At 42.5% G+C, this 12,602-nt stretch overlaps 1 protein-coding gene across 2 annotated transcripts in view; it reads right to left on the reverse strand.

Annotated features, from left to right (window-relative positions):
• The window catches only part of LOC124405115 (homeobox protein homothorax), a 287,444-nt gene extending 285,939 nt beyond the window's left edge, over nt 1-1,505 (reverse strand). For both annotated transcript variants that reach the window (XM_046879750.1, XM_046879749.1), the window contains exon 1: nt 1,182-1,505. In XM_046879750.1, the coding sequence (XP_046735706.1) occupies nt 1,182-1,196 (15 nt within the window). In that variant the 5' untranslated portion in view covers nt 1,197-1,505. The remainder of the gene's footprint in view (nt 1-1,181) is intronic.
• Between the last annotated feature and the right edge of the window lie 11,097 nt (nt 1,506-12,602).

The following is a 12,602-nucleotide window of genomic DNA, read 5'->3' on the forward strand; positions in this document are numbered from 1 at the left end:
CGTAAAACATGTCCATTTTCATGAAACGCAAACTCAGTTGAGCGAAATAAGATTTATTGCATTCTAATTGATGTCGATGTTCGGAAAACATTGAAATTCCTACGGCCGTCCAACGAACCAGTCAGCCATTCGCTCTCGAGCTAAGCTAGAATGTCTCTATCTTCTAAATTTGGTATTTTTTTACTTTCTATTTTTACCATCTTTAGTTCGATTGGAATTAAACATACAACTTGATAGTTTGTTTTTAATTTTATGGCTTCGTTCTCTAATTCTTACTGTCCCATTGGCTTGTACGTGTCTCGTTTCGAATTCACAGCTTATATTTACTAACGATGTAAAATTTGTATGTAAAAATCGAGAACGACGAAATTCACTTTCAGTATATAATCGAGAACGAAAGTAACGTTATACGGGGTGAACGATTAAACGTATAATTAATATACACACGAAATAACGATAAAGTAATAACGAACGGTTACGCATGATGTTAACATCGTTGTAAAGAATTCTTTTGTGTACAACTGCGATAAGTCTGCATTACAAACTCCGTTTGGTTGTCGATAGATGATGATTGAGAGAGCAACGGAATACATGCAAAAAACAAGGATGATAAGAATATCGAGATGATTTCAGCGACCGTTGCAGTTGGTTTACACATATCAACCCACACAAGCGCAATTCGATATATACGCGTATCAAATTTTTAATAATCCACGATTTAGCGAGGCAATAAATTTTCTAACCACCATATAGATTCGCGCATCTAAATTCCGCACAGACTGCACGACATCATTACTATACACCTAGTAATTCACGTTCAACGAGATTTATAATAAAGAATTTACACAAAAATTTCCGTTCTTCTCGACAACTTGCTGTTGCGTTTAAACTGCACCCGATCACGAATTAAGAAACTTTCTTCACATCAAGATACCATATATATCCAACATCCGTTTACAGATAAATCAACACCGATCAAGAACACGTATGTAGTACAGATATAAATATAACGTATAATATATCCTCGATCATCCTTGCGCGCAAAATTCTCGACTCTCTCTTGTACTCATCGTCACACCGTCCAGCTTGTATATACGAATGTATAAATTTTGTCGAATGACGAGGGCTTTGATGATCTGAATGGAAATAACTAGGACACACACAAATATTGAGAAACGTACCCTTGGCTGAGCCATGAACGCCCTGGCAGCGCCGGGGAACTCTGCGTGCTGAGCCACCGTAGCGGCTGTGTTTCCCTCACTCGCGACTAGCTTCACTCAACACTATTCACACTTGGTCGTTCAGCCCTTCTAGGGCGATGGTTGAACGTGTGATAACGGCCAGCCAGTTTCCGGTTTGATTGTCGTCGTTCAGTGTAGGGATCGAAACTGTGGAATAGTTTCGTCGATTACAAGTACTTTTGCAATCGTTAATCCTCGAGATGGCGAGGCGACGACGATCCTCGGCTCGTTATCGTCGCCCTCTTCTTAAAATTAGACGGCAGGTACACCGACGGCAACAGCAACAAGAAGAAGAAGATGAAGAAGAAGAAGTAGAAGAACAATAACAACAGCAACCAGGTACGAGAGGATACGTCAGCACCCCACAGGCTGCGACGATACGACGATCTCGTGCCTTCTCATCTCTGTCGCCTTCCGTCCAGGCGGGGCGGGAATTTGAGTTGAAGATTCAAGCAAAATATCTTCTCTCCCCCCTTTTTTTCTTTATAATCTCCTATCTCTCTGTGCGCAAATCGTTGTCGTCGCTTCTTTTCGTTCCAGGTTTGAGGGATCGTCAGTCCCGTAGCATCGTAGATCGGCCACTCGGGCGAGTTTTTCTTCTTCTTCGTTAAAGCCACGTATATTAACGTCGAACCCACGGATCCGATCGGCAGCGACGTTGGCTTCGTTTTTCCTCAAAACCAGACGACGAATTTTTCTTCAAATCTTCGGCGTAAAGATATATTTATATATGTATATATATCACGTGAACGCGAACCGAAATCACGTTTGTATTTGTCGAAACTTATAGTATTTCACAAGCACACGCGGAACGCGGGTTATTATTATTATTTGTATTATTATTAATATTATTATTAATATTATTTCTGCAACGAGAACGCGAAGAAAGATTAATGGCCGAGGAAAAACGACGGAGATATCCTCGTAGGTGTTCGCACTGTCACTTGTTGGATTAGGTACTTGCAGCCTCGTGTTTTCGAATAATCGCGGATCCTTTGCTTTCGACCTGCAGAGCGCGCACCGCACTAATTTTCACACAAATAATATAATCACTGCAACGTCGTCCGCATCACTTGTTATCAGGCAGGACGATGACGATGTACATCGGCGTATATCCTTCATAATACTGCTGCAGCTATAATGACAATTACAACAACAATAAATACGACGACGACGATTCATCCGGCGTTAATATTCACTCGTCTCCCTCCTGCAGTGCGATTAGTACGAATCCCGATTCGTTGCTAGTTTTTATTACCACTTGTAACCGCGGCCACGACGACATCGACAACAATAACAACAATAATTATAACAACAAAGAACCCCAACACTTTTCCCCCTTCTCCGCCGCAACTCTCTGTTACATATGTATGTATGCATATATATATATATATGTGTGTGTGTGTGTGTATGTGTGTGTATGTATATATATATATATACGTATATATGTATATATGTATGTATGTATGTATACCTATGCGTAGGTATATCCTTACACGCGTTTTATATACGCAGAGTCGAGAAGCACGTAGTTTTTATATAAACACCCCGCGTATGATACGTACCGCGTCGATCACACGTGAATTTCAACTGTAACCGTGAAAACCGCGCGATTATACTTGCGTACGGATAGAACCTGGCTCAGTGAACTCGTAAAGGTCGAGCGGTCTCGTGGGGGGGTTAAGGATGGATGGATGGGCGGGTGTGTGTGTCACTGTGTGTGTGTATGTGTGTGTGTCAGGGGTGCGAGGGAGGAGAATTAGATCAGACCGAGAAGAGCGTTGCGATTTTCCCGTTGGTACGACTTTTCACTCCTCCGCTGCATCGTGATGTTGTTGTTGTTATTGTTATTATTACTAATATTATTATTATTATTGTTATTATTATTGTTATTGCTATTGTTATTATTATGAATGTACATACGCGGGTACGCACATGTGAACGGTTTTAACAAATTTTCCTTTTATACTCGCGTGCGGCACCCGTTATGTTGTTCGTCAAATAGCTTAAAGTATAATAAGTTATATATACAGACGAAGTCGTACGTTATACTGAGGCGTGTAACAACTGGTGCGTGCAGATTGTATTACACAGGATCCGTGTTTAAAAAAAAATCACCGGTGAATATATAAGAATTTTAAAAGCGAAATCCGTCCGTTCGTTCGACCGACCGACCGACCGAGCGAGCGAGCGAGCGAGCGTGAAGCGCCTAACGTTTAGATCCTGCGCCGTCCGCAGTCGTTCGCCAACTGTCAATCACCGCCGCGTTTCGCCCAGGAGTGGGGGGCGAGGGACAGAGGGGGGTGGAAACGGCGGGAGGGCCGACCGACGTCGAGGAGGGAGGGCAGCGCGCCGACGGAACGACGAGGCGGGAGGGGGGAGGCCGACGGACCCGCCTCCTCGCTGCGTCCAATGCCTCCGCGGCCCGACCTCCGTCGACGGTGGCGCCTCACGACGGCCGAACGGCGAGTCTCCCTCACCAACCGCCATCGCTACACCAACACACGCCTGCGGCCTACGCGCCTCGCTCCTCGGATCGCCTCACTTTGCGCCCCGGCGCACTTCGGTGTGCACCTCGGGATCTCTGACGATGAGACGCGCTTTCCTCTCGCGGCGAACGACGTCGGACGCACGGACGGACGGACGGACGGACGGACGGACGGGAACGATGCAATTTCGCATTTTACATCTGCTGGATGTATAATAACCTCAGATTCGTTGAGGATGATCGGTAACGGATTTTTTTTTTTTTTTGCCTCGTTCGCACTTCTCGTTTCGATTGATTGCGTATACAAGAATTTGTGAGAGAGAAGAACTGGGGAAAAAAAATTTCACAAAAAAATAAAAACCAATAACGACTGCGTTAAACTTTCGGGAAAATATACATATGTGTATATATATTTATACCTATGTATAGATGTAGAGGAAAATTTTTAATTTCATTTTTTTTTTTTTTTTGTTTTATACCGTTTGTCACATATATCGTGGACGACTCAATTTTGCATATCGTTTCAAATTTACTCGGTGTATCTATATACGCGGGAGTTTATCGAATCTCACGACGTATTATAAGGTGTATAATCGCGTTGACGATCCGTATCGTGTGATATCTTCGGGTTCTACGAATTTTACATGCCGCGCTTTACCGAACCATATCCGCGTGCAGAAAATGTCGCAAGGGAAAGCTTGCGCGCGGGATGAATGGAGGAGTTAATGGATGTCGCTCAATCTTTTTCCTGGGGTAATATTATACGATGGGTCTGAATCACTACTGCAGCACGGCACTTCGCGCGTAGGTATCGATTGCAGAGAATATCTCCTCCTTTTTTTCGTTTCTTTTTTTTTTTTTTTACTTTAATAGAACTTGCACCGGATCTTTGACGGATCTGTTCGCCTGATGGAATATCTACGTATATAGACATACAACGTGTAATACTAATACTAATACTAATACTACGTATAAATGCATTTGTCAAATATCTACTCGTGTCGATATTAAACGGATTATTATATTGACACCTGTTATGGTTCATTCCTTCAAGCTATCGAGCAGGCTTTCTTACTCGAAACTTCCAACTGTTTACATTCATGACCATATCTGTTATGGGTAATATACCTACTCCTATTATTGATGGAGGTATACCGGCTATTACCGAGCGATTCGAATCGGGGTGTGATCTATCCGGTCTTGTTTACTCCGACCGTCTACTATATACGCTGAATCACGTGAACGTGTACACATCAGGAACCCGTACGATATTTTACGGGCGTGTAATACCTGCTACGTCGAATTGTACGCAGCAACCTCTTGACCGCCGTAATGCTTACGATATTTTGAATACCTATTGGATAGAAAAAAAAAGGTGAAACAGAATGCGTATGAATCGGTCAACGATTCTGGGAACAGCCGTCAATACAGACGGTACACATTCATTTCTTTCCCAGCCTTTGTTTTTCTTAAGACTTATTAAGACTCGGCTAAGTGACTTAAAATTATCACAGTAATTCATCTTTAATGCTCTAATATTATGTACAAAATTCTTTTCGGCTACCGGTGAAAAAAGTTTAGATCTCGGTCCAAATACAGAATACAATGCAACGTTGTACAGCCGACGGATGCAGTGGCTGGTGTATATACGAAGCAAGTCGTCGAGCAATCTCCTCGAATCATTTAAACTATTATATCCTAAGTATATATAATAGAAATAAAAAACTGTAAATTGTCATTTCTCGAGGGTTTCTATTCTCTTTTATCATTCATTATATCGCAATTATAGCTTCAAGTAGGTACGTTGAATCGAACAGAAGAACCCCGAGGAAAGATTATAGGTAGTGTCTGCCTTTGAAGATAGGTACGCGTGTGTTGATCTGTGTCCTTAATCGAGAACCCACAGTATCATAATAATACTTACACTCGGTCCGATCTTGAATTGTCCGCGGATAATCCGCCTATTATATCAGCGTAGATACTAAGCATCAGGCAACAAGCGATTCTAAGATATTCGAAATTTATAATTCCGAGCATTAAATCAACCATTTCCGTGTTTACCATCACGCTCGCACAAAATGGCCAAGGGCCAGACAGGATCGACGCCGTTGTAGCAGCCTGATCTAAGAGAATGTTTATGGATTTGTACCTCGACCACTGTTCCTGCAGCTATAATGTGTACCTACTTATGACATGCGGGAACATATAGGTTCAAAGCATGAGGTACCTACACGTATGGCCATGCGAGAATTTGTGTCCATCTCTATCCCGCAGGCAACCACTTGTGGGCGCGTATTATACTACGAAAAGTGAGTGAAATAAATATGCACGAATAAGAGATGTGTGGCAAAAAAATATTACGGCAATATCGTGGTTTAAGAAATTTAGAAATTAAACTGCATATCGTGGACGAAGTCGCATCCCTCATGGCGATCTAATCACAAAATTGCCGGGACGAAGCATCTTACATATCGTGTAGGTATAGGTAATATATTATATCAGTGTAAGAAAATATTGGATCAAAGCTGCTTTCTCGACTTCTTTGCAAGTTGCTGCCTTCAGGAGGGTGTTAAACTCTCACGAATTCCGAATTCTGGCAGTATATACATATACATACCTATGCAAAGCCAGAGAATAGTCAGTCCTACAACCGGATCGATTTGGCCATGACGGTGATGCGAATCGTCAATCAACTCCGACACACACCGATAGTCCCCAGCTATCGCCCTCTGCAGCCAAAGTCTCGCCGTCGGAAAATCTTCTCCAGTCCTAGTCGTGCGGATCCTCGACTAGTTTAGCCCGCCCAGTTCTGGCGGCTAGGTAACAATAAATTCCGGTTATTCAGAGTCGTCGCAGGCGTCATCTGCTCCTGTCTAATCACCATGCACCTGCAGAAAGTGAAGAAGAAGAAGAAGAAGAAGGAAAGTGTGCAGAAAGTGGTTGGTTTTTGCAAGTATATAGGTACCTACCTATAGATATGTACTCACTGTAGATCTAGGTACCTACTTATATACCTACGAGGGTAGAATTTGGTTGCGTGGGTGGATTCAGAGTCTGGTACTGCACCGGGTGACGCGAATGAGAGACCAAGGGCGACTACCCCGTGATCGATCACCGCCCCTAACGCGACACCCCGACACCCGGATGGCTTACCCTCACCTCCACGTCTGCACCACCCGCAACTTCGACAGCGTGGCAATTCGCAACGCGTCGACACGGTATGTACCAACCCATTCACATGTACCTACACTACGTAGGTAGGTACTATTAGAAACCCTGGGTTGAATGTTTCGATGTAGGTATAACGGTGCAAAGCATGCACTCGCAGACCTTTTCGTGAAACGGATGACTTGCGCTAAAATCAGCTGGGAAACTCTCCTGCAGGCTGTATATAGTGTAACGTGCGACGTGTCTACGGAGTCCTTGAAGTTACCCTCGCTTTAGATTCCGTTAAACTTTTTTCATCGTAGCTGGAATTTGGCCTAGACTGTAGTGGGTTCCTACATCGTATGGAACTGCCAAAATTTCGCGAGTTCTAATATTGTGCCTACGTTGTGCGAAATCGCCAAGATTACCTCGTGCATGTCGCCAGCCTGACGGTGAGAATATGTAAAGCTTAAAAGTGACGCTTGGGTCTCCGTAACGTTCGTTACTCCAACACACATCCAAGGTGTTAACGTAACGGCACAAGTGACACCTACGTATACGGTGCGTTACGTGTTATAACGATCGTAGTAAATTACTCATATATTACATTTAATCTGCCAGCTCGGGCATGTGAGCTCTACGTGCTTTGTATTACATACTGTGCAAATTGTAAGCCCGGTTACGGGCAGATCGTAGGTATGACACCTTGGCGTGTAAATATCTATGTGTTACCTCTGCATGTATTTCACCTACGTACCCACCTTCTCACCTATAAAATTCTTCGAAGGGGAGATACGCCGATGGTCTCTGATTCCGTCGTCGGGTGGCAGCACTGCACGGGGTTGCAGGATTCGACGGTACCTATTATGGAGCGGGGAGCGCGCTGAAAGCTCGACTTCGAACATCCTCCACGCGGACAGACGCGTTACGTGCCACTGGAGGATATTAGGCGCCCGGTTTAATCGGTGATAGTTTCGGACCCCGGGGAGGAATTATTTACTAATAAACACCATGTGCACACCGCGTATGCCACGATTAATGGACAAATTTTGGGAAACTGGAATTATAACCATCCTCGATCGGTTCCCCTTACAACCGTGTTCGTGTACCTCTGGGTTTAAAGCGTGCGATATGTATAATGAGCGTGAAAAGTTTTACTTGTTAATCCTCAAAATTATACCCAATAATTTAACGATAAGTATTCAATGATTGCAGGTGGGTGTTAATTGGATTATACTTAATAGTAATGCACTGATATCACCTTTCGATCTGTGCAAAATAAGATAAACAAAACGGCTTTAGGCTGACCTTATAAGCCAGCCCTTGAATTTTCAGTTTTCACAGTCCAGTTTCCATAATTTCACAGAAAAAAGAAAAATATTAGTATCTAGTTCGAATTTCCGACGATGAATTCAACTTTCTGACTAACGATATACATGTAATTAAAATATGACGATATTATTCATTTCCTCCAACACATTGTATAAAAAGTTTCGTTCAATTCCATTGATTCGTTCTCAAGATATTATTATTTTATTTTTTCAAATTTTATTACTTAATTTGTTCGGAGATTGAGGCACCGATCAAAGCCAAATTCTCAGCAGTTTCAAGTTTGCGAAAGCCGCGTCGATGGAGACCAAAGTCTTTGAGATCCGGTAACTTGTTCTCGAGATATCGTCGGACAAAAAAATTAATCCGAAAGTGATCGGAGGTGATGCTGTAGGCCTTGAAGCTTCGAGATCTAGTGAAAAGTAAACTTCTCATTTTCGGGATGATTATACGACAATTAACTTCCTTTTTTCTCTGAAAATAGAGAAACGGGAAGTTGAAAAAAATTTTCAGTGTCGTGAAAAATGATTATTATTCTTGTTTAATGATGAACGTGTCAGCGTTAACTGTATATCCTCGTTAATAATCGTCGATAATTAACTCGACATCGCTCAATTTATTCGACGACGATCAGTTAAGGTTAACGACTCCGAAACGGACTTAACCGTTTGACTATCTGTTGGGATCACGGTAATGTCCCATCAAATCTGGTCTGCGTGTAATGTAGTCTAGACACCTTGATCTTGACTCGGCAGCGAAATTAGGTACGTTGGACTTCCGGTCCTGAAAGTAATATCACTTTTCAGATAAAAATCTGTGCGAACAAGTAATAAAAAGAATCTTTAAAAAGAAGAAAAACGTACTGAAATGAAAAGAATCTTTCGTATTCAAAGGGAGATTCAAAATGGTCGTACAAGAAAATACCGCCACCAATTTAAGGATTATAGTCTATATTCATTCACTAATCAGGATCGAATTTCGTAAATTATAGAGAATCAATAAAAAAAAAAACATGCTAGTTGTAAGTGGATTACAATTATCGAACTTGTTCACTAATTCATCTATCTCGGGACGATTGCAATCCAATGTAAGGAAGTGCTGATGAGACTACACGCATAACATTAGATGTTTATTAGATGTTTCTTAGTTTTGTGAGAACATCTAGCAGTTTAGGGAATTAAACATTCACAAACCAGGTTCAAACTTCGTCAATTATACCGAATCGATGAAAAAACATGCTAGTTGTAAGTGGATTACAATTATCGAACTTGTTCACTAATTCATACATCTCGGGATAGTTGGAATCCGATGTAAGAATTTGCCGATGAGACCACACGCAAAACATCAGATGTTTGTACGACATCATATTTCGAATTTTTGCGCGAACACCCAGCATTTCGCCAAACTAATTATTCACGAATCAGGATGGAATTTTTTTTATTATAGCGAAAAAACACGCTAGTTATGAGCGTACTGCAATTATCGAATGGTTGCTCATCCATCCACATTGGGATGATCGGAATCCGATGTAAAGAATTGCTGATAAGATCGGATGCATGACATTAGATGTTTATTGCTTATATTACGATTCGTAGTTTTGGGCAAACACCCAGCAATTCGACTAATTAAGAGGGTATCTTTTTTTTGTTTCGCTAAATTTAACGCTTTTTTCGAATTTTTTGGTGAAGAAACTATACAACAGATCAATGCGAAATTGCATATGTAGATTTATTTATCTTTCATCTGTTCACAAAAAAATTAAAAATCATTTTCTTCCAAAAATTAAGCGTTTAAACGCGTTTTTCTCGAAACAGCTTTTTGCAACTCGTGTGCACGATATGTAAAAAAACTATTCAACAGATTGCCTTCAAATTGGGAAAGTATGCTCAGTCGACGTCCTTCTAACATTTGATGAAGAAAAAGCAATACGTAGGATATTTTTTTGTTTATAACAAAAAGAACGATTTTTTTTTTTGATTAATCGAACGACAACTACATGTGTGTGAAGTAAAATGTTTCTGGGTTTTTGTTGGAGGAGTTTTAATTTTTTTGTAAATAGATAAAAGATAAATAAATTCACATGTCAAATTTCGCATTGATCTGAAAATCATTAAAAAACCATAAATTTAGCAAAAAGAAAAGAAAATCCTTCCTAATCATTCACGAGTCAGGATAGAATTTCGTTAATTATAGCGAAACGATTTACAAAATCGCCTAATTAAAAATCCACAAGTTCAACACCAAACACGTTTTCATACGTTTATATAAAATTTGTGATATACTTTTGCTATCGAGATAACCAGTAATTCGTGAAAAAAATTACTAAAACTACTAAACGGTTGTGTGCAGTTGCTTACATAATATATCTACTACGATCGTCTTCGACAATTTTTAAATTTTCTTCAAAAGGTGGCAAAAAGGCAGTTTCCACCCAACTTCACCAGGACGAAGTAACAATGCAGAGTAAGGCCGATCGGCGACCGCACAAAGTTTCCGACCCTCGGCTGACGGGGCGTTGCTCGTGAAGGAAGGGGTGGTTGGGACAGCGAAGCGACTGCCGTTCGGGGTCCAGGCGATGCATCATCCTCGCTCGAAGAAGACGCCTCTGGGGCGAGGGGAGTCGAGAGGGTCGAAACCCAGGACCTGCAGCGCGGGTGAGAGCTGATCTCGTGGAGGCGATACCCCCACGACCTCGGCAGGCCTCGTACACCCCCTGCCACTCATTCCTCCAGGGTTTAGTAACGCGCCCGTGCGCCTCTACCTGCTCATACGTTACGTAGCTGCGTCCTCCAGGTACGGTTGGAACTTTTTTGTTTCCCCCCCTTTCATGTGCCCGCGCGGAAACCACGCCATGGAACCTCTGGATTGACGCCATGCAGGTAAACCCCTTGAATTATTATAATATATAGTAATAACGACGCAATTTCTCTTCTCTTCATCCCACTGGTGTCTCTGAAATCTGGAAACAGAGCCAAGACGACAAGAGAAGACGGACTCGCGTACCTCCAATTACGCATTCTAAATTCTTTTGGAGCGATTTGTTTCAGTCGGCGGTGTCATGAGCGTTAACCTCGAAGACGAGCATCTTGATCCTAGCTGCGGAGCGGACGAAGGAAGAGCCGCAGTCCAAGGTGGAAGCTGGACTCGACGTCTCGTCAGATGGGTCACCACGACTCTCATTACGGCCTGGGTCTGTCGCGTGAAAAAGGAGGAACGGATATGTGTGAGCGAGCACAGGAAGGAGGCGAGACCGCAGGTAGCAGGTATGTACATACAGAAACTCGTCGCCTCCTGCTGACGGTAATGCCCCATTTATCTTGCCGGTAGACCGCTTGGGTACATTTCGAGCGAGGCTGCCCCCATACATTTTCTTAAAGGACTGAATTACCCAGCCTCCCTATATATACGGACAGCCATGCAACCTACCTGCAACAGGACCCCCCGAACTTTTCCTTGTAGGTATACGTATACCTGTGTACATTAGGCTGTATAAAAAATGGAATAGGTTCTTGTTTTTATTTATTTTTTTTTTCTAATTTCAAGTCGAAAATATTGTTCGATTTAACGAGGCAAAGAAGATGATGTCCAAGTTTTTCAGCTTTTGATATTATTATTATTTCTTTTTAAACTTTGCAATTTTATAACTCGTCAACGTATTAGTGCGCGTATCTGACGACGGATGATAGTGATAGTGATTGACGGGTAAAATTTATTACCGACATGATAGCTAGAGACGATTCTAATGTCTTTCGAACGCAACGAAAAACCATTAGTGATTTTTATCCGAAGTTTATGCATGAAAGTTACATTAAATTTCGCGAATTCGAGTTGCCCCAAGTTGTTTACGCGCTTACGCATTCCTCTGCAGGTGGCAAAATTTGCAGGTGTTTGACCGATCTCCTGTAACAACCGGCCTTGCGGACATCTCGTGTCGATTTGTCAAATAATTCGAATCTCGAGGCAATTAATGTGCGAAATAAAATGTTTGATTGGTTAATTATCGACTGCTCGGTGACGCATAATTCCGTTTAGTAGAATCTAACGCTGTTGTAGGTACGTCTCGATGGACCCGAGAGTCTCCGGCTCATCTCCTTGATCGGCGTAAGTCAGGAGGGTGAATGACCCGTCGATAGTGCCGAATAATTAATAACTCGTTAACAAGGCTGTCACTGAGGATGGAAGCGTCTTTGACTGGTCCTGCACCTGCAGACTGTGGGCCCAATTCGATCCGTTTCTTCGTCCTGCGCGTCAAGACCTGAATTTTTGACGGCGATGCGGGGGGATGCAGATGCGGGAAGGAGGCGGCGAGACGATAACGATGACGGTGCTTATTTCCACGACGCTTACGAGGAACGTTAAAAACCGACCTGCGAGTCTCGCGCTAAGTGGCGACGGGG

The sequence above is a fragment of the Diprion similis genome, chromosome 4, assembly GCF_021155765.1.
Source record: "Diprion similis isolate iyDipSimi1 chromosome 4, iyDipSimi1.1, whole genome shotgun sequence".
Lineage (NCBI taxonomy): Eukaryota > Metazoa > Arthropoda > Insecta > Hymenoptera > Diprionidae > Diprion > Diprion similis.